A 26,919-nucleotide genomic window follows, 5' to 3' on the forward strand; every position below is an offset into this window, starting at 1 on the left:
GCTAGTATATTTACACAGTAAGATGAATGGGTTGAATTTTTTTTTTTTAAATACATGGGATTTCTAAAAATGTTATCAGCTAATCAGCATGAACTCCCTTCAACCTCCAGTGGAGAAGCTCTGTTTGCAGAACTCTGAACCCACCTGGGGGCCCCCTACTCCTCTGCCAACTGCCCCAGCACCAGAGGTTTCGGCCAAAGACGGCAGGCATGCTCACCCCTCATCACTGATAAATTCAAACACAGGGGTGGGGGAAAGGAATTCTTCTCCCAAACAGCATTAAACTTTAAACACCTCAAACCACAGCAAGTATAATCAATTCAGAGAAACAAAAATAGAAGCCTCATGTGAATTGGCAGGAATCTGGAATTATCGAATATCTTCAAGAACATTTGGTTTTTAAGACTTTCAAGGGCAGACTATAAAGAGAACCAGGTGAACCACCGGCTGCCTGGGAGAGTTCTGTCTGCAGATAAAGAGCCAACGTGACCGTGGCCAGAGAGCCACAGCACTTAACCACACGGCCTCAGCAACACTCTTTAACAAGGAAACTTTCATGAAAATAAACTTTAACCATCTGAGTAACTTACACTTATATATGCCAACTAACAACATGAAAATTTCAAATAGTAATAAAATCCTTTCTTTCAACTCTAAATCTCCAGTTTTCCCTCTTCTCTCCCAGAGGCAACTGCTGCTACAGGCCCTCACGTGTCCTTCCAAAGACCGTACGTTGTGTATTTCTGCTTGCTCTGGCTTTTTCGGCGGGTGTTTCTTTTTTATTTAATAATTTTATCTATCTTTGGCTGTACTGGGTCTTCGCTGCTGCACGCAGGCTTTCTCTGGGTGCAGAGAGCGGGGACTCCTCTGCTGCGGTGTGTGGGCTGCTCACTGCAGCAGCTTCTGCTGTTGCAGAGCCAGGCTCTAGGGTGCTTGGGCTCCAGTAGTTGCAGAGCATGGGTTTAGCTGCCCCTCAGCATGTGGGATCTCTCTGGGCCAGGGATAGAACCTGTGTCCCCTGCACTGACAGGTGGATTCCTGTTTATAGGCCACACGGAAGTCCTTGGTATTTGACTGGTTGATTGGAGGAAGGTGTACCATTGTGGAACCAAAGTGTTTTTCTTCAACTTTCCATCCATTTTAATGTTGGCTATTAAAATAGGTAAAAATTTCTCTTCTGGGACTTCCTTGGTGAGCCAGTGGTTAGGACTCAGCACTTTCACTGCCATGGGCCCAGGTTCAAACCCTGGTCAGGGAACTAAGATTTCACATGCTGTGTGGCACAGCCAAAAAAAAAAAATTATTTTAATTGAAAAAAAAAAAAGAGAGAGAGAGAGAGATTAAGTTACTCTAAACAACAAGTCTGGTCAGTTGCTGCGAGTGGTCCAGGCATAGACAAAACCCAAGTCCTTTGACCCTAATCCCTACTCCACTATATCGATGTCCCATTTGTTTTCAAAAATTTTACTTATGTCAAAAAAGATGAGAAAAGTGAAGAAACAAGCAACAGAACAGGAGAAAACATCTGCAAATTATGTATCTGATGAGTCTAAGTAGCCAGAATATATCAAGAACCTCACAATTCAACAACTAAAAATAAGTAATAACAAAGGGTTTAAGTAGACATTTTTCCATGAATGGCTGATAAGCATGTGATAAGATGCCCAATATCATCAGTCACTCAGTTCAGTTGCTCAGTCGTGTCTGACTCTTTGCGACCCTGTGAATCTCAGCACGCCAGGCCTCCCTGTCCATCACCAACTCCCGGAGTTCACTCAAACTCATGTCCATCAAGTCAGTGATGCCATCCAGCCATCTTATCCTCTGTCGTCCCCTTCTCCTCCTGCCCCTAATCCTTCCCAGCATCAGAGTCTTTTCCAATGAGTCAACTCTTCGCAAGACGTGGCCAAAGTACCGGAGTTTCAGCTTTACCATTATTCCTTCCAAAGAACACCCAGGACTGATCTCCTTTAGGATGGACTGGTTGGATCTCCTTGCAGTCCAAGGGACTCTCAAGAGTCTTCTCCAACACCACAGTTCAAAAGCATCAATTCTTTGGCGCTCAGCTTTCTTCCAAGTCCAACTCTTACAGCCATACATGACCACTGGAAAAACCATAGCCTTGAATAGACGGACCTTTGTTTGCAAAGTACTGACATCAGTCATTAGGGAAATGCAAATCAAAACCACAATGACATACAACTTCACTCCCACTAGGATGGCTATAATCAAAAACTGACAAAATCAAGAGTTGACAAGAGGTGGTGAAATTGGAGCCCTAGTTCACGGGGATGTAAACTGAGCCAGCTTTGGAAAACAGTATGGCAGCTCCTCCAAGAATTAATCAGAGTTACCATGCAACTCAGCAATTCCACTTTTAGGCATATACCTGGGGAAAAAATACATCCACACAAAAACTTGTGCACAGACGTTCACAGCAACACCATTCATAACAACAAAAAGGTGAAGGTCAGCCGAATATCCATCAACCGATGAGTAAAAAATGTGGCATATCCAAACAACGGGATATTATCCAGTCATAGAAAGGAATGGGGATCTACGTATGCTTTCCGCTGATTCATATTATTGTCCAGCAGATACTAATACAACACTGTAAAGCAATTAAACGCCAATTTAAAATAAATAAAAATCTTTTTTTAAAAAAGAATGAAGTCCTGATTCATGCTACAACATGGAAGAAGCTTAGAAACATTATGCTAAGTGAAATCAGCCAGACACAAAAGGCCACACAGATAATGACCCTGTTCACATGAAATGTCCAGAACAGGCAACTCTATAGAGACGGTGGTTTGGGATTAGCAGGGGCTGGGAGAGGAGGCGGGTGGAGGAGGACGCTTGACTGCTGATGGGCACAGGGGGTTTTCCTTTGAGGGTGATCAAAGATTCTGGGCTGATAGAGTGCTGTGGCTGCACAACTCTGCAAATATACTAAATTTACACTTTTAAAGAGTCAATTTTACAGTATGTGAATTATATCTCAAATCTTTTTTAAAAGATGGAAGTCCTTGCTAGCTATTCGGCATGGGCAGGCATATTGTCATCCTTTCTGTCCTGACCTATAAAATGTGGTAATAAATTAGTTGTACCTGCCTTGCAGGGCTACTGGGAGAAATACCAAAGATCACCCAAGAAAAGCCCCTCCCTTAGTATCTGCCACATAGAAATAATGCTGATAGAGTCCATTTACTATTATTTCCTTTTCCCCAAAATGTGCTCCTTTTGATTGCTATTCTCTTTTCTTTAAAAAAAAAAAAAAAAAGTCAGGATACATATTGTTGCTCTTGAATGATTTTTGGCTACAGGAAGCCCAGAGCTCTTTCTACATCCAAAAAAATAAAAACCTTCCACTACCATGTGTGAAATAGATAGCTAGTGGGAAGCTGCTGAATAGCACAGGGAACTCAGCTCCATGCTCAGATGGCCTCAAGGGGTGAGATGGCGGGATGGGTGGGAAGGAGACTCAGGAGGGAGGGGATATATGGATGCATATAGCTGATTCACCTCCTTGTACAGCAGAAACACACACGACATTGTAAAACAACTGTATTCTTAAAAAAAAGAATCCTCAAATACTTAATATAAAATACTGTAATATTCAAGAAAAGTTAGACTATGATAACTTGAATATAATTTAGGAAACCCAAATCCAGCACCACTACCCTACTAACACTCCTGTGACTCACACACATGCCAGGAGGAGTGAGGAAGAGGAAGCAGAGCCGATATGATTATTAAGAGCTTCAAAAGCACTAAGTGCTTTATCTCCATCGCGACTTGTCGTGACAGTGGTAGATACGGAGGCGGCAGCCCTGATTTCCCCACAGTCCTAGGTGTTAAGGACACAGCTGATGTGTGTGGGTGTGCGCACGTGCACACACACACCCTTACCGTGAGAAGCACGGTCATACAGGTGTGTCCTGGTACACACAGGAGCACTGGGAAAGCAGATCCACTCTGAGCAGGCAGGTCACGAGGGCATCAGAGAACTCTGAACCTGACGACCACATGGTTATTCACCCAGGAAGGAGAGGCAGAGGCGGTTCCTAGCACAGCAGATGCACAGAAGCGGGAAGGATGGGGTGTGCCCAGGTGTGGGGGGCAGGGGTGAGAGTCTGAAAGAGCATGTGCCTGTCGGTGGGGGGAGAAAGCAGACCTGGCCTGGGAGGGGCTGCTCTGGACTGCATCTTAGGACAAGGGGGCAGTAAAGGTCATGCGCCCCAGTGGGCAGCCCCACGGGCACCCTGCCCTTGCTCCTCTGTGCCTCGCAAAAGTGCAGACTAGCTTTCCCAGTACACAGCCTCGAGGTAACCACTGAAAACGGCTTGCTATTCACCTGACCCAGAAAAACCCCACAAAACCATGCAAATCAAGACCTTCATGCTCGGTTTAAGAACACTTGTGAAGTTACCCAGGCGGTAAAGGATACGCATGTTCAAAAAGCCACCAAGTATGTGAAGGATGTCCCTAAATTTACAGAAGAGATGGATCCCACTCTGTTGATCCAGTGAAAGAGCTGGTAGGTGTGCCCAAGTCCAACAGCGGACTGGATGCAAGGTGGATGGCCCCACACAAGTGCTGAATTTTTACTGCACGTGTTCAAAAACGCAGAGTAGGACTTCCCTGGTGGTCCAGTGGTTAAGACTCCACCTTTCCAATGCAGAGTGTGTGCGTCTAATCCCTCGTCAGGGAACATGCAACATGCCACAGGGCTCAGTCAAAAAAAAAAAAAATTTGGGGGAAAAAAAAAAAAAAAAACCACAGACAGTAATGCTGAACTTTAGGGTCTAGATGTAGATCCCCTGAACAACGAGCACAGCCAGGTGAACAAAGTCCCCAAGATGGGGCGCAGGACTTTCAGAGCTCACAGTCCAATCAACCCATACATGAGCTCTCCTGGTCACACTGAGATGATCCTGACTGAAACAGAGCAAACTGGCCCTAAACGAGGAGAGGAGGTTGTACAGAAGAAAAAGGATATTCCAGGAGAAACTGAAGAAGCAAAAACTTACAGCCTGGGAATAAATTCTGCAAAAAGATAAAGGCAAATAAAAGTTAGAAAAAACACCTAAAACTAGTTTTCCTGGTGAGCAGCTGGAGTGCGGAGAGTATGGAGAGGAATCTGAGCACTTGAGAACACCAGTTCCTGCCTTCACACAAGGTTAGGGTCCCTGTTGCACAGACAAGGCCATGGGAGAACTGAGAGTGAATAGGATGTTCAGTGCCAAGGCCGGGGGGTAGACGAGAACTCCCGATCAGGAGGGTGCAGGAGAAACCCTAAAGGAAGGACAGAGGGGTTGGGGAGTGCCAATCAACATTTTCAGATTTAAAGAAAACAAAACACTGTCTACAGCACAAGAACAGATTATACTGGACACTGGTAAGCTCCTCCTTGGAAACCATAAAGCCGTAACTGGAGCTTCATCAGCTCTGCCCTACAGAACCTTCTGTGATGATGGAAAACATTCTGTCCTTGTGCCGTATAGTACTGCAGCCATCAGCCAAGCGTGGCTCCTGAGCCCCTGCAAAGTGGCCGAGACTGAGAAACTGGATTTCAGATTTAATTTCAAGTCATTTCCATTTAAACAGCCTCACCTGGCCTGAGGCCTCCGTGCTGGACCGCACAGATTGAGGACCTATGTCTTGTCTGAGCACGCACACACGCTGCTGCTGCTAAGTCGCTTCAGTTGTGTCCGACTCTGTGCGACCCCAGAGACGGCAGCCCACCAGGCTCCCCCGTCCCTGGGATTCTCCAGGCAAGAACACTGGAGTGGGTTGCCATTCCCTTCTCCAATGCATGAAAGTGAAAAGTGAAAGTGAAGTCCCTCGGTCGTGTCCAACTCTTAGCAACCCCATGGACTGCAGCCCACCAGGCTCCTCCGCCCATGGGATTTTCCAGGCAAGAGTACTGGAGCGGGGTGCCATTGCCTTCTCCAACGCACACACACACGCTTGTCCTATTCCTTACAGCCACTCTTTAGACATGGGGAACAGAAGGAGTTTGGGTTCCTTTCCCACTTTTTAATCATTCTATTACTTTTGAGCTGTTCAAACAGTTCAGAGGAATCTCAAATTTGTTTACTCATAAAAGAGAAGTGTTTGATGTCCTGTCCTTTGTCATATTACTCCCCCACCTCTTGGCATTCTCTCAATGAGCCAGCAGCAGTGGCCCCTCTAGGTGAACAGAACCGGGGGCTGTTTCGAGAGGACCAGCTCGCAAGTCTTCATGATTACCATAAATACTCTGGTGTTTGTTTCTGTGCAGATGGCGGGATAAGGTGGGGCCAGGACCGGATGACATCTTAAGTCCCTCACAAGCACGTGGTCTCAGAGTCTACAGATGCCGCTGGTCTAGTTCAGGCAGCAGGTGCTTCCTGTAGTGGGGTCCCCAGCCAAGACAGCTAAGCACCTCCCCAAGCCCTCTGGCTCACACCCCAGGGCAGCAGACAGTCGGGAGAGTTGCAGTCATTCATCAGCAGAAACCAGGTTTCCTGGGAGAACCTATTAAATAGCAGCTTCACATCTCCTCCTCATACTTCACCCAAGGCTGTGGAATTCACACAGTCCGATCCAATTACCCACCCACACCTCCCCAGAACAGATAAGCCTCCCCCAGAAATAGTCCACACATCCCCCACACCTCCCCAGATAAAATCTCCAAAAGCCCCCCGCAACGGGATTCCCTGCGTCTGGAAACATGGCTGCCAGGGGCGAGGTCACCAGCCCACCTACTCCTGTGCTTTTAGAATAGAAGGTATTCACAGAGCATGCTTTCCTGAGCCAGAGGGGACATGGAGGTGACCAGTGTGAGCCAGCCTGCCATCCCATCATTCTTCAGCCTTTCTCCTGTCCAGTAACCCTCCCATCTTGCCCTGATGGAAGCCCTGCATCACTGAGAGAGGGGAGGTAGACCAGATGTCCTGACAAAAGCAAGGGTGAGAGTCAGGAACTGTACCACCAGTGCCCACTATCACCAGGGGGTTATGTAAGATGGGCAGGTCCTCACTGGACACTAGCTTCCAGGAGAGAAGAGAAGTCCTGCCCAATCCTGGGGTCACCAGACCTCAGCCACTCCCCCTCCCATGGAGGAGATGGTGCTCTTAAACCAAGAAGTCTCACATGAATTGTACATCAACGATCATTCCGGGGGAAGGAAAAAAAAAAAAAACAAAGGAAAAAGAAAGATACTTGTGAATCGGGCAGCTTCCACCATGAATGTGTATATAAACACTCCCTGAAACTCAGCAGCTTTCCAGCTCATTCAAGACCTCCCAAGATTTATAATGAATTTAAAATCCTATATTAGACAATCACATTCCTCCATTTCTAAATCAGCATAATCCTCTACCCCAAAATTTGTGTTTTAATTTAGAATTCTCTAGCAAGGATGAGGAGGCCTAACCATATACCTATCTGATCTAACCACAGTGTCTTCAAATGCTACCAGATAAAATTTCCTAGGACCTACTGCATTCCTGAGTGGATGTGTTGGCTGGGATCTGCTCGTGTAAGTCAGCCTGGGAACCAGATCACTGGAGCCATAAATAGTAATTCGAGGATGGAGCCAGAACTGGGTCTTGTGACCCAAAGAAAGGGCTTCAAATACAATATTATGAACTACTTCAAATGCCCCTAAATATCTACTTTTCCCTACTTAATATCCCCATAGATTTTTTAAGTTACATTTTCCATATTTTTTAGATGGATCCATCTCAGGCAAGATTTCCCTTTTTGGGCCTTCACTGGTGGCTCAGTGGTTAAGATTCCACTTGCCAAGGCAAGAGATATGGGCCTGATTTCTAGTCCGGGAAGATTCCACATGCCATGGAACAGCTAAGCCCATGTGCCACAACAATTGAACCAGTGCTCTGCAACAAGAGAAGCCACTGCAGTGAGGAGCCCAAGCACCCCAACTAGAGAGCAGATGCTCGCCGCTACTAAGAAAAGCTCATGCAGCAACAAAGACCCAGCACAGCCCAAAATAAACAAATCTTAAACAAAATAAAAGGAATCCGCCGTCTAATGCAGAGGATGCAGGCTCGATCCCTGGTTGGGAAACTTAAGATCCCACGTGCCATGCGGGCAACTAAGCCTGTGCACCGCAACTCCTGAGCCCACGCAACTCTGGAGTCCACACAACTCCACGAAAGATCCCACAGGACGCGAAACATCTCCCAAGTGTCACAACAAAGACTCAACGCAGCCAAATTAATAAAAAAGATACATACTCTGCAAATATTAAAAAAAAAAAGACTTCCCTTGTTTCCTCGTTTCCATCTGGATCTAAACAACAGCAGGAAAACAAAGGATGACAACAGGACGATAAAAGGAAGAACCTGGAAATGCTCTGAGACCCAGGTCAAGATCACGACCTTGCAGAGTCACTGTAAAGACAAACCAGCCCAAACACAGAGGACAGACCCGTGGACGAAGCCTGGTCTCAGAGCCCCTCCCCAGGAGAGGTGGGCGCCTCACGGGCAGAAGCGTGTGCTTTGTGTGCAAGGCATGTGTGGAAAAGACTGGAAGGACGGCCCCACACATGGAGCCACACGACCTGTCTATGTCCCTGCAGAGAAAAGGGTCTGGAAGGATACTCACCCACACAGTATCATCAGAGATTAGGTCTGCGGCTGGGATTGGGGGTGATTTTTTTCCTTCCTTATACTTTCCTATCTTCTGAATGTTTGGCATTGTGTATAGGAAACATTCACAAATTTTTTAAAAAATGCTACTTCCAGTACAGGGTTGGAAAGATGCTTTCACAAGCTGTCAGCGCTGAACTTGTAACAGGAGTATGTTTCTGGTGGGGATGGGGGCGCTGGTCAGAAAGGAGGCAGCTGAGCATAAAGGGAGCCCTGGGCACCCCCAGAGTTTGAACCCCACACCCCCTCTCTCTCCCTGTGGTGGGGGTGGTTGGAGATTCGACTCCAGAGGCAGCGAGAACCATCACCTCCTGTCAAGTGTTCATCCTTTCGGAGCCGAAAGGTAAGGGAGCTGGTGTGTGTGCTCAGTCGGTTCAGTCACGTCCGATTCTTTGCAAGCCTATGGACTGTAGCCTGCCAGGCTCTTCTGCTCAGGGAATTCTCCAGACAAGAATACTACAGTATGTTGTCATTCCCTTTTTCAGACGATCTTCTCAACCCAGGGATCGAACCCGTATCCCTTGAGTCTCCTGTATTGGCAGGTTCTTTACCACCAGCGCCCCCGGTACTAACGTCCAGTTAGCATCAGAGGAGACTCATGAACTTAGTCTATGGGTCACCCTCACAAGTAAATACACCTTCCATGTCTGGATGAGAAAAGCCAAAGAAGTATTAAAAAATACCTTAAGTTTCCACCAAGTTGAGCCTCTGAAAATTCCTTTACCTGGCCAGAATGAAAGCTAGTAAAACTACAACCTTCAAAATCTGAATTTCCTTTAAACACTTTTCAATGGCTTGGCTATTGTCTCATCACCCCACTTCCCACACAGGGCAAAGTAACCTGGAATCTGTATTATTCATAAGTTCCTCTAACACGCCACCCCACCCTCCAATATCTGCTTCTGTTGATTTTGAAGGACCCTAAGTTCTCTGTGTGACATTCTGAAAAAAAACACAGCCTATGGGAAAGCAGGTACACACCCCGAAATGCATCAGAAACATACCTGCTGTCCCTGAGGAGCTTGTCCAAGCGCCTAGGGCTGGATTGGTCATCCTTAAAGCCCTGTGCAGTCCCAAATAAATCCGATTTCTCTCGACACTCTCACCAGGTTGAGTCTGAATGTTAACCCCACTTCATCTGCCTAAACATTTGTTCCAGGCAACAGTTGATTCTAAATCAAAAAAGCTTTTAAAAATTTTTATTAGAGTATAGTTGCTTTACAATGTTATGTTACTTTCTGCTCTATAGCAAAGTGAATCAGCCTCACATATACATATATCCCCTCTGTTATTGGATTTCCTTCCCATGTAGGTCACCACAGAGCACTGAGTAGAGTTCCCTGTGCTGTGCACTAGGTTCTCATTAGTTATCTATTTTATACATAGTATCAATAATGTATATATGTCAATCCCACTCTCCCACGTCCTCCCACCCCTTGGTGTCCACACCTTTGTCCTCTTGTCCTCTATGTTATGTCCCTGTTTCTGCTTTGCAAATGAGATTATCTAAACCATTTTTCTAGATCCCATATATATGCATCAATATATGATACCAGGTGAAGTGTTTTTAAGTGGGTTTTCTTTTCATGTAGACCATTTTTAAAGCCTTTATTGAGTTTGTTACAATATTGTTTCTGTTTTATGCTCTGGTTTCTTTTTTATGTTCTGTTTTATGTCCCTGGCATGTGGGATCTTAGCTTCCTGAACCAGGGATCAAACCCACACCCCCTACACTGGAAGGCAAAGTCTCACCCACTGGACCACCAGGGAAGTCCCACAGTGTTTGTTTTTAAAGGTAAAATTCCAAGCAGCTGTATGGAGAGTGTTCTCAGAGAGGATGAGAGGAACCCAGGGAAGGGAAGGCTTAACTTGCGTTCCCAGCAAGCACAGCACAAATTCAATAGCCATCCTTCAGTGAACTGGTTATCAAGTTGATATTCACTTCAAGCCTAACTTAATTTTCACTACTTCTGCTTGAGCAGACTTGGACTTGATCATACTTCTGCTGCATTACAAGGTCTGTTCACAATTTAAAAATGATTCTTCCCTAATTGATCCCAGTTTCTATGCTCTAAATGAGCAGTGATGGCTTATCTTCTCTCCAGTTCTCAAGTCAGGAATCCTACAGGCCCTAACTTCTAATTTATTATTTATTTGGGTTTTAAGTTAACAGATCAATCCAGATTCTTAAAGCTACTCCTTCAGAAAATCTTCAGCTTCTCCTATTTCTACTAACACTGGGTCTGCAGTGATCTCTCAAAACATCAACACACTTAAAACTGGTTTTCCCACCTCAATTCTTACACCCAGAATAAATGCCAAATGAATCCATTGTTTACACATGATAATTAAACTATAAATTCACTGGGAGAAAACTGAAGAATGTTTTCTTAATTTTGGAACAGAGAAGCTCTTTCAAAACACAATGCAAATCCAAAACCCCAAAATGCAAATGTTTGTAAACTTGACTACAAAAATGTTCTACATGGCAAAAGAATATATTCAAAGTCAAAATACAAATTACCTACTAGGGGAAAATACCTAGTACAAATGACAAGCAAAGGACAAATAGACTTAACACACATACAGCTACTGCAAATCAAGAAGAAAAGACAAATTCAACAGAAAAATGGGGGAAGGATATAAATAGGCAATTTACATAAAAGAAACACAAGTGGCCAGTAAACACCTGAAAATACACTCAAGCTCCAGTCATGATTTTAGAAGTGAAAATGAAAATCACAAGGGTCCATTTTTTTATCTGTGAGACTACCAAAAAGTCAGTGTTCGTGAGAGCTACAGTTAGTGAAAGGGGGAATAAACGTCCTTACACACAGAACGGATGGAAGTGCAAATCAGGACAACTTTTGAAGAAGACAATTTAGCAATGACTATGAACATTTAGGAGACATATTCTCCATGACCCAGTACTTCCACTGATATAAATTCATAGACACACACCCTAGAGGCACTAGAAGATGAGTGTCCAAAGATGTTTATTACAGCTTCATGTACAACACCCACAATCAAATTAAGCATCCATCAGTGATGGGCTTAAAGCTCTGACATCCACCCCTCACAACAGCATCTTGCCATCCTAACAAGAGTGTGGTAGATGCAGATATCCAGCAGGGGAAAGTCTCCAAGATATGTTAGTAAATGAAAAGAACAAAATGTAGAACAGTGTGCATGACGGGATCCATTTGTATAAAAAACATCTGAGGTTTTTAACATCTGAGAGCTACAGATCCAGACACACACATACTAACACACACCTAAATTTACTAGACTGATTCACCAAAGAACAGTCACCCCCAATGAGCAACAGGTAAAGGCACATCCTTTGTATCTTATCCCCTTGTGTTCTATTTTACAGAAAGTAAAACAATACATAGAAAAAGAAAATAACTTTATACTGCCCTGCCTAGGTATTTATAAAATATTGATGACATGCCCAGAACGCCTACTGTGATTGCCAGAGAATAAAGGAGGCCAGAGGGAGAAAAGCTTTAAAAGTGGGGCCCTACCATATATCCAGACAAAACCATAATTCAAAAAGACACATGCGCCCCAGTGTTCACAGCAGTACTATTCACAACAGCCAAGATACGGAAGCAACGCAAGTGTCCGTAAACAGATAAATGGATGAAGAATACGTGTGTGTGCGCATTCACGCACACACACACACAGGAATATGACTCAGTCATAAAAAAGAATGGAACGATGCCATTGGCAGCAGCATGGGTGGAACCAGAGATGATCATACTAAGTGAAGTAAGGCGGACAAAGACAAATACCATATGTTATCACAGAGGTGGAATGTAAAATATGACATAAATGCATCTATCTACCAAACAGAAACAGACTCACTGACATAAGAGACTGCCCTTGCGGTTGCCAAGGGGTAGGGAGTGGGAGAGGGAAGGACGGGGAGTTTGAGATTAGCAGATGAGAACTATTATATATAGGATGGCTAAACGAAAACTGTCCTACAGTATAGCACAGGGAACTATATTCAATATCCTGTGATAAACCAGAATGGGAAAGAATATGAAAAAGAATGCATATATAATTGAATCACTTTGCTGCAGAGCAGAAATTAACACCACATTGTAAATCAACTATCCTTCAATAAAATACATTTTTTAAAAGAGAAGAGGCCCTCCTTATGGTTACCCAGACGCCAGTGGGGGCACGTCTAAAGGCATTACAGTGAATGCAATTGTAGTAAGCAAGTTAAGAAGAAAGAAAAAAATGAAGAAATCATTTCAGGTTGTATTTGGAGGCAGAACAGAGAGGTATACCTATACAAGACATTTCCACGAGCAGACAGGTTACAAGCAATGGAATCCTAAGACATTTTAAGCATGGGTCTTCCTATCAGAAGCATGGAATACAGAAAAAGACTGCAACTGAATATCGTAACTAAGCTTGAACTAATGATGTAAAAGGGGTAGCCCTTTGAATAGTAATTTTAACAAATATTTCCTGCCCTGAATAAATTCATCGGGCAATTATTTTTTATACATTTTAATTGAAATATAGTTGATTTACAATATTGTGTTCATTTCAGGTGTACAGCAAAGTGACTTTTTTTTCAGATTATATTCCATTTAGGTTATGACAAGACACTGAATTCCCTGTGCTACACAGTAAATTCTTGTTGCTCATCTGCTTTATGCGTATGTTTATACTCTTGAGAGTCCCTTAGACTACAAGGAGATCCAACCAGTCCATTCTGAAGGAGATCAGCCCTGGGATTTCTTTGGAAGGAATGATGCTAAAGCTGAAACTCCAGTACTTTGGCCACCTCATGCGAAGAGTTGACTCATTGGAAAAGACTCTGATGCTGGGAGGGATTGGGGGCAAGAGGAGAAGGGGACGCCAGAGGATGAGATGGCTGGATGGCATCACTGACTCGATGGACGTGAGTCTGAGTGAACTCCAGGAGTTGGTGATGGACAGGGAGGCCTGGCGTGCTGCGATTCATGGGGTCGCAAAGAGTCGGACACGACTGAGCGACTGATCTGATCTGATCTGATATCTCTTAATCCCATACTTCTGTTTTTTTTACTTTTTATTTCCCATTTTATTTTACTAGTCAATAAGTTTTCCTTACCATACTTCTAATATATCCCTTCCCCTCTGTCCTTTGGTAACCCCAAGTTTGTCTTCCAAGTCCGTTTGTTTCTGTTTTGTACATATATTCATTTGTGTTATTTCTTACATTCTACATATAAGCAATATCCGCTTCCCAGGTGGCACTAGCGGTAAAGAACCCGCCTGCCAATGCAGGAGACCTAAGAAATGTTGGTTTGATCCCTGGGTCAGGGAAGACCCTGTGGAGGGCACCATGGCAACCCACTCCAGTATTATTGCCTGGAGAATCCCATGGACAGAGGAGCCTGGAGGGCTATAGTCCCTGGGGTCACAAAGAGTCAGACATGACTGAAGCGACAGCACGCACGAATAAGCAGTATCAGATGGTTTACTTTCTCTGACTTATTTTCTGTATTTAATGATAGGAGATCTTCTGAATAATCCGTGAGAATTCCTACCTCCTACCTCCTATACCCTGCACATCTGACCCAAGATCTCAGACTGAATCCTGAGGAGAAACTAAGCCCCACTGGGATGCCAAAGTACCCGAGAACATGCAGACACACTTAGAGGCAGAAGCGCCTTAACAACCTGGGGTCTCATCTTATTTAAGGATCTGAGACAATGAGTCTTCGTGAACAGTAAACCAGACCCCTCTGCTGCCACCATGAAACCACCTGGCTCAAGTTCTCTGCAGACCAATGACCGGCTGCCTAAACGGACAACACAGAAAGCTCTACAAGTGTCTTTCCAGAATCAGCTCCCATCAAGTGTATGCCTGCCCCCTCACTCTCTGTATAAGCAAATCCTCCCACTTGTCTCTCGGCTTTAAATGTAAATGTCATGGGACATGTATGAATTCCTAATGGTGGTGAATTTTAAAGATAATATGGAAAACAGCTCCCCAAAGAAGCTGATCCTGGGCTGAAGGGGAGCCATCCTAGCTGGGGCAACCTGCCCCCGGTACCCCCCATTTCTGCAGTTACTTACCTTCGAATTTGTCTCCATGTGGTATTTGGCACAAGCTCGAAGCTGAGTCACCCAGAACTGTTTCTCTTTTGCATCAGCAGCTGAAATAGAGAAACAAAGGCTTGTAGCAATTGAGCCAAAACACATCCAACCTCTTTCTACACACACCTGAGGGCTTGGGGCCTGGAGATGAAGGAAGGCAAGCAAACACAGATTGTACTCACGCCAAAAAACAGCAGACACCAAGTCTTAACCAAAAATCTCCCCCTCTCTTTTTAAAGAAACTTCTATAGTTCTATTGAGAAACTTAAAGGCATTTTCAGAATTTCATTTTCCTGGATGGAATTCACTGCGCCTATCTATACAGGTCAATTTCTCCAAAAGGAATCACTACATTACTCTGGGAGTTGATGATGGACACGGAAGCCTGGCGTGCTGCAGTCCATGGGGCCTCTAACAGTCAGACACAACTGAGCAATTGAACTGAGTTGAATCAGTACACCTATATCATTTTTACAAAAATTCCTAAGGTGGTCCAGTGGCTAAGACTCCAGGCTCCCAATGCGGGGGGCTGGGGTTCGATCGCTGCTCAGGGAACTAGATCCCCCATGCCACAACTAAGACCCAACACAGTTAAATAAACAAATAGATATTTTTAAATTTCTAACAGATTTTTTAAACAGCTTTACTGAGATAGAATTTACATATGTAAAATTCACCTGTTTTTAGTATGGAGTGATTTTGAGTATTAATATATTTACAGAATAGTAAATATAGTGGCACCCCACTCCAGTACTCTTGCCTGGAAAATCCTATGGATGGAGGAGCCTGGTAGGCTGCAGTCCATGGGGTCGCTAAGAGTCGGACACAACTGAGCGACTTCACTTTCACTTTTCACTTTCATGTATTGGAGAAGGAAATGGCAACCCACTCCAGTGTTCTTGCCTGGAGAATCCCAGGGACCAGGGAGCCTGGTGGGCTGCCGTCTCTGGGGTCGCACAGAGTCAGACACGACTAAAGCGACTTAGCAGCAGTAGCAGCAGCACAGAATAGTACAACTGTGACCATAATCTTGGTTTAAAATATTTTCAGGATCCCTCAAAGAATCCTGTTCCCATCATCAGTCTCTTCCCATTTCTCTCCTCTCACCCCCTCTCCATCCCTAGGAAACTGCTAATCTGCTTTCTGTCGCAGAGATCTGCCTATTCTAGACATTCCATACGAATGGCATCATGCATATGTGGTTTTTTGTGACTGCCTTATTTTACTTAGCTTAACATTTTTTGAGGTTCATCCACACTGTAGCATTTCTATTACCCTAACACATTTTTTTAAATGTCTCTTTTCAACTAATAAACACCAAACTCAGAAATTTCAAGCAGAAAAAAAAATGAGTAAGATTTCTTGTCATTAGCAGAGGGTAAGAAGTGGAATTTGCTTTTTGGTGGAGCATGTCTAAGTGGCTGCAAAGATGCCCTGTTAAGACATCTTAACCTAGGACTTCCTGGGTGGTCCAGTGGCCAAGACTCTGTGCTCGAAATGCAGGGGCCCCGAATTCAATCCCCGGGTCAGGGGACTAGACCCCACATGGCACAGCTAAGACCTGGCACAGCCAAATAAAAAAAAAAATACCTTAACCCACACATCTATGGTCAAATAATCTATGACAAAGAAGGCAAGTCTACATTAAAGTTGGAAAGAGTTTCTTCAACAAATGGTGCTGGGAAAACTGGACAATTACATGTAAAAAAATGAAATTAGACCATTCTTTTAACACCATACACAAAAATAAGCTCAAAATGGATTAAAGACCTAAATGGGAGACTGGAGACGAGAAAACTTCTAGAGGAAAATGTAAGCAGAACACTCTCGGATACAAATCGCAGCAAGAACTTTTTCCTCCCAGAATAATGGAAATAAAAACAAAAATAAATGGGACTTAAACTCAAAAGGTTTTGCACAGTAAAGGAAACAATAAACAAAATGAAAAGTGGATATGTGTGAGTGCTCAGTAACCCAGTCATGTCTCTTTTCGACCCATGGACTGTAGCCCACCAGGCTCCTCTGTCTGTGGGATTTTCCAGGCAAGAATACTGGAGTGGGTTGCCATTTCCTACTCCAGGAGATCTTTCTGACCCAGGAATCAAACCTGCTTATCTTGTGCCTCCTACACTGGCAGGTGGATTTACCACTGAGCCACTTGGGAAGCCCAAAAATGAAAAGACAACCTCCCCCCCCACACACACACACACAACACCTTGCTTCATTATATAGTGGGGTACCTAATATAGCCCTACGACAAGTGCTTAAGGAAGGCTTCCCTGAAGAAGTAACCCCCCAATTCCCTCTTAAACCATGTTAATAATGTATTCTGAAATGCTTAAGAACAATTTGGCCAGTTTTTAACCTACTGTGCAAAAGTATTTTCTACTTCTTTAAAAAGCAGCAGAGAGGACCAAACATGGTTGTTTTTAATGCTGCTACCACACGTGGCTAATAGGAAGATCAGAGAACAGTGTTTCAGGGCCCCTCTGTTATCTACTGAAGTTGTACTATGGAGCTATCAGCCTTTACAAAATAAGCTTTCAGCTGAATTATCATTTTAATATGTGTTCTCAAGGGTTACTATGATTGGACAGAACAAGGTACCAAATGCTGCCTCAGAGACCCTCAATTGTCCCCTAAAGAGACTTCTAAGGACAAGTCAACTGCATTGTCACAATCTTCCATCTACAGCCCCATCTCTCAAATATACAAACTCATTTTCTTAAGACTATGGATACATAACAGGGTCTCATAAAATCCAAATTAATTTAATTGCATAACTCACTGCATACATATTTTAAAAGAACACTGCATAAATGTTGAAAACATTTTCTATGCAGAAAACAGAATGATTCCCCTATAAGTCTGTACTTTTTACAAAAATGAACCTCAGTGTCATTTGTCAGTAAAACACAGCTTCAGGTAAAGAAATCTGGAAGTGTAGACCCGGTGAACCTCAACTCCAAAGAAAAAAGGATTTTTGCAAAAACTAGTTATTTTCCTCAGAAACATTGCTGGTTTGTGGCAGTACCCAAAGCCTCTGCCCCAAAAACATTCCTCAAAGCTGTGCATCTATTAACATCAAGATTCATCTCTACGTGTAGCGAGATGTGAAACGGGAAAATCAATGCCCAGATCCTTGGGGGGATGGACGAAGGACCAGCCAGAAAGCAGTGGAAATGTATCCTGCATTTGCTGTAGTGGATAACTTTAAGCTAAATTTAGCCCTTATGATTAGTTCATGCAGATAATAAAACTTTTATGTTTGCTACTAAAACTATCCTAAAAAAAAAAGTTTGGGGCTTGATAATCTAGAGAATAACAACTAAAAGGCAAAATGATGTCTCCACTGGCAAACTGGTTAGACTGTTCTGTATGGAGCTGTGTCATTTGTATAAACCCTGACAGCCCTGGGGTAGGGGGAGGGAATGCCATTAAGTTTTTCAGCAGCTATTATTTCTGCTTTGACAATTTATTAAGCAATAAACAGCAAAGCTAAACCAAGGACCATATATATGCGGGACATGCACTGCATGAATCTCCAAAGAAAACATGACTCTTCTCATGGTTCCCCCAAACTCAAAAACTTTCAACTAAAGGTATTTTTATTTCACAAGTTTTGGGGATTGTTTTATAGATCCTGAGATACGACTGGTATACAGATAATAAAGGAACCTCAGGGAATTCTCTGGTGGTCCAGTCATTAGGACTCTGAGCTTTCACACCCAAGGACTTGGGTCCAATTCCTAGTCAGGGAACTAATACCCTACAAGCCTTGCGGCTTGATCAAAAGTTATCATTCAGTTGCTAAGTCATGTCCGACTCATTGTAGCAACTCACAGACTGCAGCACACCAGACTTCTCTGTCCTTCACTATATCCCGGAGTTTGCTCAAATTCACGTCCATCGAGTCAGTCATACTATCTAATCATCTCATCCTCTGTCACCCACCTCTCCTCCTGCCCTCAATCTTTCCCAGCATCAGGGTCTTTTCCAATGAGTCAGGCTCTTAGCATTAGGTGGCCAAAGGATTGGAGCTTCAGCATCAGTCCTTCCAACGAATATTCAGGACTGATTTCCTTTAGGATTGACTGGTGTGATCTCCCTGCTACCCAAGAGGCTTCTCCAGTCAAAAGTAAATAAAGTACAAATATAATAAAGGAACCGCAGCTAAGCCTACCCCTTGGTAAAAGCCTGGAGGAAAGTCAGCAAACACTGGCCTCTGAGCTGGGGAATCAAAGCCCTCAGTCTGGTCTTGCAAAGGCCAACCCACCACTATCAGCGCCCAGGTCAAGCACAAAGAATGAGGGGCCCTTTCTTTGTACTCAGCCTTCCCTTAAATAAATACGTTAAAAGGCATGGGTTTCCCCAATGGCTCTGCGGTTAAGCATCTACCTGCAATGCAGGAGATGTGGGTTTGATCCCTGGGTCAGGAAGATCCCCTGGAGGAAGAAATGCCAACCCACTCCAGTTTTCTTGCCTAGGAAATTCTATAGGCAGAGGATCCTACTGGGCTATATAGTCCATGAGGTTGCAAAAAAGTCAGACATGACTGAATGGCTGAGCGCACACAAGAGGTGTGATTACCAACGACCTCCCAGCACTTAATACACACTTCTTTCCTCAGACCTTTACAACACTGACTGTATGTGTGCGCGCACATGTGACCAAATGTGCATCTGGGGGTCAGTTTTGTTATTCTATGAGAAGACGACTATTTTTCCAGCAATGCACCTATGACAGAATGCTGGTAGAATGGTCTAGCAATCAAATCACGTCACTGCAGACAAGTGTGCCCCATCTGAAAACCTGTGCAGCGCATATGCCTTGGTGCAGGTGGTGGCTAGTTCTTCCGTGTGTGTGTGTGTGTGCACTCAGTCGCTTCAGTTGTGTCTGACTCTTTGTGACCCTATGGACTGTAGCCCACCAGGCTCCTCTGTCCATGGGATTCTCCAGGCAAGAGTACTGGAGTGGGTTGCCAAACCCTCCTCCAGGGAATCTTTCCAACCCAGGAATCAAACCCATGCCTCCTGCATCTCTTGCACTGCAGGCAAATTCTTTACTGCTGAGCCACTGGGGAAGCTTGGCCCACAAGCTCCAGTTGTGGCCAAATGCTGGGCTCCTAGCTTTCAAGAAGCAAAGAGAAGGGGAGACAGTAGACAACAGGAAATAACACCAGTTGTCTTTTCACCAGGCTCTAGGGCCACAGAGGGTTAAATAAAGTACAAGTAGGGGAAATTCTCTGGCGGTCCAGTGGTTATGACCCAGCGTTACCACTGCTGAGGGCCTGGGTTCAATCCCTGGTCGGGGAACTAACATCCCACGAGTTGCTTGATGCAGCCCCCAAAATAAAGTACAAGTGAAGGGGGCCTTTACTAACAGCTGGTTCTAGAGAAACTCTGAGAGGAGGGCACCATGACCCTTTTCTAAAAAAAAATAAATAAAAGATTTGTTATTTTGCTTTTTATTTTTTTCAATTTTTTTTTTTTTTTTTTTTGATGTGGACCATTTTTAAAGTCTTTATTGAATGTGTTACCATACTGCTTGTGTTTCATGTTTTGGCTTTTTGGCTGCAAGGCCTGAGGAATCCCAGCTTCCCCAGCCAGAGATCAAAACCGCACCACCTGCATTGCAAGGCAAAGTCTTAGCCACTGGACCACGAGGAAGGTCCCCACCATGATCCCTAAAAGACTTGTTTGGACTTTCCTGGTTATTCCCTTGTTAAGCCACCATGCTTCCACGGGTTCCATCCTTGGTCCTGGAAGATCCCACATGTCATGCAGTGCAGCCACACAAAAAAAGTAGAAAGGAAGGGGGGGAAAGGTTTATTTTATCTTTAGAGCACAGCCTCATGGGCACTGAAGAGTCACTATATAAGGTACAAGCAAATATATACTGAGCTAATATGAAAAATCCGCTGAAGTCCTAAGGTTCAGCCAGCTTTGCGATCACTCACCTTGCATTTTCCTTAATTCCTTGGTTAATGAGGACAAATACTTCCTAATCTCAGCTCCTCTCCCCACCTCAAAAGGAGGAGAGACAGTGTCTGTCACCAGAGTCCTCAAATACGGCAAACTGTTAAAGGTGATTTTTAAAAAACTGAAAAACCAGAGCGCCATCACCATGTTAACTGTGAACCCAAGAGGCCCATCTGCAAGCCTCCCGGGAGGTGAACATACCTCTCAGTTTGTACATCTCCCCATTGGCAGCGTACACGACCAGCATGTGGGGTGCTTCGTCGCTCAGGGACACGATGGCACCAGAAAGAGACAGGGCTCCTCGAGGCTTCTGGTGCTTGCTCTGCTCGTTCACAAAATACTGCAGGATGCCAGCCTCAAAATCCAGCACGAAGTACCTGGGCAGAGAGATCACAGGGTGTCTGTCAGTTTTCTCTCCAAGCAAAGGAAAAGAAGAACCGAATCCTTATGTTGACATCAAGGGTCCCAATCCAGGATGCTGGGAGCTAAAAGTCCCTGCCAGACACCCACACAAGCCAGACCTGGGTAGCGAGAGAGAGTCCAATTCTTAAGTCAGAATGGAGCTCGTCGTGGCTCCTGAACAAAGGCCAGGCCCATTCGGGATATGGTGTGATGCCCACAGATACACGTGAGCCTCAGGATGGTCAAGAAGAGCAAGGCGCTGGGATACAGAATCTGGTAACAGGTTCGACGTGACTTCACGGGAACACCTGAAATTCACACCCCGGAAGTAGCAAGCTGGGCTGGACTCTGGGGCAGCCTGGGCACTGTATCTGAGCCCCAGGGCTGGGCCAACCAGGAACTAGAGGTGCTCACAAAGCTCTCTAACCTCCAGCGGGTCCTTCCACAGAACACTGTTCACACAACAGGGCAAGAATTCCCTCTGCTCTGGGAGGCCACAATGCCACTGGAGTCTATAACCAGGGAAAAACAGAGGAACCGCTAGTTGTCTGAATGGCTCAAACAAATCCTGGGAGCTGAGTACCTGGCCTATTGACACTCACAATCTATCAGCAGAAAGTAGTCCAGACAACTTGCGCTTCTCCACAAGCCGTCTTCATCGGAGACCCACACTCCTCCTGGAGCCCAGAGGCTCAGCATAACCCCTGCCTGCTTTCCTCGCCTCCCACTGTCTGCTCCACCCACGCCGGCTCCCCCAGCTGCCTCCCACCACAGGGCTTTTGCTCATGCTGTTTCCCCACCTGGAGCAGTTATTCAAAACCACACTGAAACTGTCTGTGCAGCTGGGTTTCACAACAGCATCCCGCTGCACCATCAGTGGGTTTCTCTGATTAAAGAAAAGTCCAGAGGCTATCTGACCCACAGCCACACCCAAGCCACAGAACCAGTCTCAAATCAAATCACGGTGCAATTAAGGAGGGAAAAAAGTCAGTCCTTCATTAGCTTGAAAATACTTGCCATTCCTGTGTCTAGAACATGGTTCCTTCCCCTATTTATACTGCACGGTAACTTCAGGAACAACTCAAGTGCCACCAACTTGAGAAAGCTTCTCCTGACCAGGTCAAATCCTCCCACAAGTTCTCACCTGGAACTTGCCCCTCATGGCTTTGGCCCCCATGGGAATCTACATTTACAGGATTATCCAATTTAATGTCTGGTTTCGGCCCCCTCCCCCGAGACTCTACCCTATCCAGAGACAGACAGTGCCTGACACCTCACTGATAGTATATTTATTCAGTGAATCAATGAAGGGGGAAAACTACCAGATTCCTACCAGATTCCAGTTTTCAATCCATGCACCCAAGCAGCTGGGTCGCCACTGGGAACTCGCACAGGCACTTGAAAATACGTCCCATATTTGAGGGTTACACAGTGATGCTTGCAAGTCAGACACCAAGCACGAAGACAATCCAGCCAGTTTGGAATCTGCAGGCACACGCAGTCCATCAACATGTACCTGCGGTTCTTAACACAGAAGCATATTGTGCTTTTATGGTGATTACTTTTTCAAATGGCTACTGAGTTGTTAGAACATAAATGTACATGAAGCTGTTTGCAGATGACTGCTTTAATCAATGAAACCGCGGGGCATTATCTTAACCTCTAAGCACCACAAACTAAGAAAGTGTACAAACTGCCACCCTGATTCTCACAGTATCCGACAGACAGCCATCATTATCCCTCAGTTTTCAGGGGCTGGGACTCAAAGAAACTCCAAATCCAAGTCCTGCTTGTCTATGTCCACATCCACACCTGGTTCAGTCCAGCTCGCAAACTCTCTTTCGAGTCTCCCACAGGTCCTCCTTCACTACCTGCCCCAGGTCACCTCTCCTTACCCACTTAGGTGCTTCATTCTCCAAACCTTCCTGCTCCGAGAGAGCGAGCGCAGCTGAAAGTCCTCCTGCCTGCCCACAGAGGCGCCACTGCATCCCCAGCCCACAGGGCAGGCACACTCGACAACCCAGGTCTCAACCCTCCAGAATGCCAGTTCCTCCAAGAAATCTTCCACTTTTAATTATTTGTAACATTCCAAATGTCCTGGACAAGACTATCTTTTTTACCTCTGTCCTCCCCCCACCCGATCTCTTTTGGGTCATAATAATAAGGCTATACTTCTGGTCTCCACCACTACCGTGGATAAATCAAGATACAAAGATGCCTTTGTGGGCCAGGACTCTTCAAAGTGTGGTCCCGGGCCCAGCAGTAGTATCAAGCTCACCTGGGAGTTTGTTTGAAATTTAAATCCTTGGGCCCCATCCAAGGCCGGCTGGATCAGAAACACTGGGGAAGGGGTCAAGGAGGCTTCCAGATGACTCTGATGCAGCTCAAGTTTGAGAAGCACTTAGTCTAAACTAACAGCGCATCACCAAATCCCTGCCCACTTCTTCCAAGAGACATGAGATGAAAGGACAGAATATATCTCCCAGTTTTCTTTGTCGGGATGTGTGGCCATGTGAGCTGTGGCAACAGAATGTGAGCAGAAGTAAAACGCAGGACAGGCACACAACACACACTCACACAGGTTGGAATGGAGACATCCTGTGGGGCCACTGGGGATCCACGAGTGTGCCAAGGACCCCCAGAGAGAGGAGCCTGGGCCCCCGAATCACCACCTGGAGGACAGCCACCTGCTAAAAAACACCCTTATTTCTACAAGGATGAGAAAGAGGCTTCTGCTTATCTTATGCTTCAGATCTGTGATGGCAGTCAGCCTGGCAAATTCACCAAAAATCTTTTCAAAATGTCTATTTTCATGTCCTTCTACTCCTCCTCTCTGTGATGTTGCAAGGAAAGTTACACAGATCAAAATAACCTGGAGTTAAAGCTCCCCTCTGGGTCCTCCCCACCATTCTATGCAAAACAAAGAACTCTCACCAGAAGGGAAAAAAAAAACGGACATTAAGGTTGATTACACCCAGCTCCCAGCCAGGTCCAGCCTCTGGCCGAGCTCCAGAATTCCTTGCCCCAGCCATTTAAGAGATAACTACTCTGAACAACCTTGGAGAAGAACAGGCCCCTTAAGACAGTAGCTTTCCACATACATGCCTATATATACTTCCTTTCTCGGGTCAGCGCAGCAGCTCACTAAACTGACTGCTGCCCCGTCTCGCCTCATTAAAGGTGATCTGTTCCTGTAAACTGCCAGTCTTTTCAAACCTCGCCTTCTCTAACTCCCTTACCCTACAATGTGAAAACCAAATTCTATCCATGAGAGAGGAGTTGCGGTGATTTCTGAGCCACCAGGGGTCACGTTATTCAAGTGCTGACCCTGCCTTCTCTTTAGGAGTCCTGGTTTCAACGTGGCCTGGATTTCCTGTCACGGTGACTGCCGGTATGCAGACAGCTCCCGGCAGGTCAGAGCATTGAGAGCAATAATCTGTACAGTGTAGGGAAGGAGCCTCGTCTCCAACTACAGCATTGTGTGTCTCCAGCCCCTGCATCCCCCCGCCAAACCACCCTGGCAGAAGTGCACTGTTCCCCATCTATAAACACGCCCCCTTTACACAGAGGAAAGCAGAAAAGGTAGCATACAATCTCAACAGGCTTCAAGGAAAAGGCGTAAGCCAAGTTGCCGTCCACACCCTGACCCTCCCCATCCACCCTGTGCCCTTGTTGGAACGGAGAAAGACTCAACACCTCTTCCCTTTCTGCTCCGTCCGCTCATCACCCAGGCCCATCAGCCTTTCCAGCTCCCAGATGCAGCTTCACAAATTCATCTCATTCATACCAACCATACATTTGCAAAGGACATTACTAAGAAACTGGTACCAAAAAATGAATTGAATTCTGGTTTTTTCCCCCCTTAATCAGGATGACAGAATAACCCAATGAGCAGAAATCATGCAGGCTATGGGAACACATGAATGATTTTTCACATTACCTATTTCAAAATGACATCTTAATTCTAACCCCCTGCCTCAGACAAAAAACAAAACACACCTTTCCACTGCTTCCTAAAATAGTTTCAGTGAAAATACAGGTTTGAATCAGGTGCACTAAAGAAGGTTATCAATAATTTGCTTTTTTTCTAAAGACAGTTAAAAGTTCGATCCTATTTGGAAGGAAATGATGGGAGAATATCCGATTAAAAATTGCAACAGACTAAACATAAAGTGTTCTTCCAGGACTGCCTTTGAAAGTTGAGTTAGCAGCTGTCACGTGTAGGTAGGAGCTGCCCACCCAACATTATGAAACGCATTGCTGTGGGGGTCACATCCCCTGGGAGGAAGGAAATTACATTTGGTTTCCTGCAGGGTCAGGGCTCTGTCAGGCATTGCTGCATCAGAAATTTACGGCTTTCATCCTAAATGGAAAAGTTAAACGCATTTAGGGACAAGGCTTCACCAAATTAAGTGCAAACGCCAGATAAACTCCTGAAACTTTCCTAAAGGCCTTTCATTCTGGAGAAATGAGTAAGACGAACCAAATTCCTAGAGTGGGTTCAATTCTAATTAGCATCTCGAGCTTCAGTTTGCATCTTGACTGAGGAGCAAGTGAACCTAACTGTATATGAAGGGAACATACTTTAGGGGCTATGTTAACAAACCAGGGAGGGTGCGGGGTAAAGAGGAGAGAAAAAACAGAGGCGTCAAACCAACCCAGGAGACATGCCATCAGTCCTCATCAGGCCAGCCTCCGAGTGGCAACCTCGCTCTGTTCCAAAGCTGGGACCCATGGGGAGCGGCAGGCCCACTTCACAAGGGCTGAGAACAAGCCACTGCTTCGGAAACAACACGTGAGCACGTGCTTGCACATACACACCTGCGTGCACACACACGCACATTCATCTGTACGCACACAGTCACACTCACTTGCGCATGCGTACATCCAAAGCAGCTGCCCTTAGGCTTAACTGCTTTCCAATCCTGGCATAACGGAGTCATCTGTCAACACCTGTAGCCTTTAATTCCCACCCTCACCTGCGTTACAGACTTTCATCAAGGTTCAACTTCAGGATCTGAAAACTGAAAATCTGACATTTTTACTTTGGGAGGGGATAGACATGCCAATTGCCATCAGCATCCAGTTAGCAGCAGAAAAATAAAGGGAAAGGATTGGGGTGGGGGTGGTGGGAACAGGGTGGGAAGCAGCTCATTAATGCCAAGAGGCAGAAATCACAAGCAAACTACAAGAAAATTACAAAGAGGAAAATTGCAGTGAAAAAAGCTCTTTTGAAGAGGAACTTCGCCAGACAGGCTGCTACTGACAAAAAGTTAAGACATTTCATCTAAACTTAAAAGTGAAAATTAAAACAAGAGGAAAGGGCTTGAGAAGGGAGGTTGATTGCCCAGCTCTTGACACCTGAGCTAGTTCTAGAAGAGAGTAAGGACCCCTCCCATTCCGTGTGGGGCTCCCACTTCCTTCCACGCCAGGCTTGAGGCCTCGCCCACCGGGGCTCAGGACCCAGCTAGCGATGGTGTCCCACCTGCTGGGATCTGCCTCACCTTCCCAGGCCCTCCGTTTTGTTTCTACCTCCAACCCCACACTAATTATTGATCAAGAAAAGCTAGTCTCCAGCCCAAATATTCACACGTCATGGTTCGGGAACACAGCTCAGTGACAAACTCCCATGGACCTCACCCAGACAAATTCTTTATATTCCAAAATCACTTTGTACTCTGAAAGGCGTGTCCTGGAAACCTTTCACAGAATCATAGTGTCTGTAGAAATCTGCATACTCCAGGCCCTCTGTCTTCTGAGAAGCT

The 26,919-nt window shown here is 45.2% G+C and overlaps 1 protein-coding gene across 8 annotated transcripts in view; it reads right to left on the bottom strand.

Annotated features, from left to right (window-relative positions):
• OSBPL10 (oxysterol binding protein like 10) overlaps positions 1-26,919 on the bottom strand; it is a 362,790-nt gene that overhangs the window by 238,815 nt on the left and 97,056 nt on the right. For 7 of the 8 annotated variants that reach the window (XM_059879973.1, XM_059879968.1, XM_059879967.1 and 4 more), the window contains exons 2-3: positions 20,954-21,129; positions 14,751-14,830 (exon numbers count right to left, since the gene is read on the bottom strand). In XM_059879973.1, coding sequence (XP_059735956.1) covers positions 14,751-14,830; positions 20,954-20,999 — 126 coding nt within the window. In that variant the 5' untranslated portion in view covers positions 21,000-21,129. Of the gene's footprint in view, positions 1-14,750; positions 14,831-20,953; positions 21,130-21,756; positions 21,863-26,919 lie in introns of those variants that run through there. The other variant, XM_059879970.1, reaches the window with a different exon arrangement.

This window comes from Bos taurus, chromosome 22, assembly GCF_002263795.3.
Source record: "Bos taurus isolate L1 Dominette 01449 registration number 42190680 breed Hereford chromosome 22, ARS-UCD2.0, whole genome shotgun sequence".
Lineage (NCBI taxonomy): Eukaryota > Metazoa > Chordata > Mammalia > Artiodactyla > Bovidae > Bos > Bos taurus.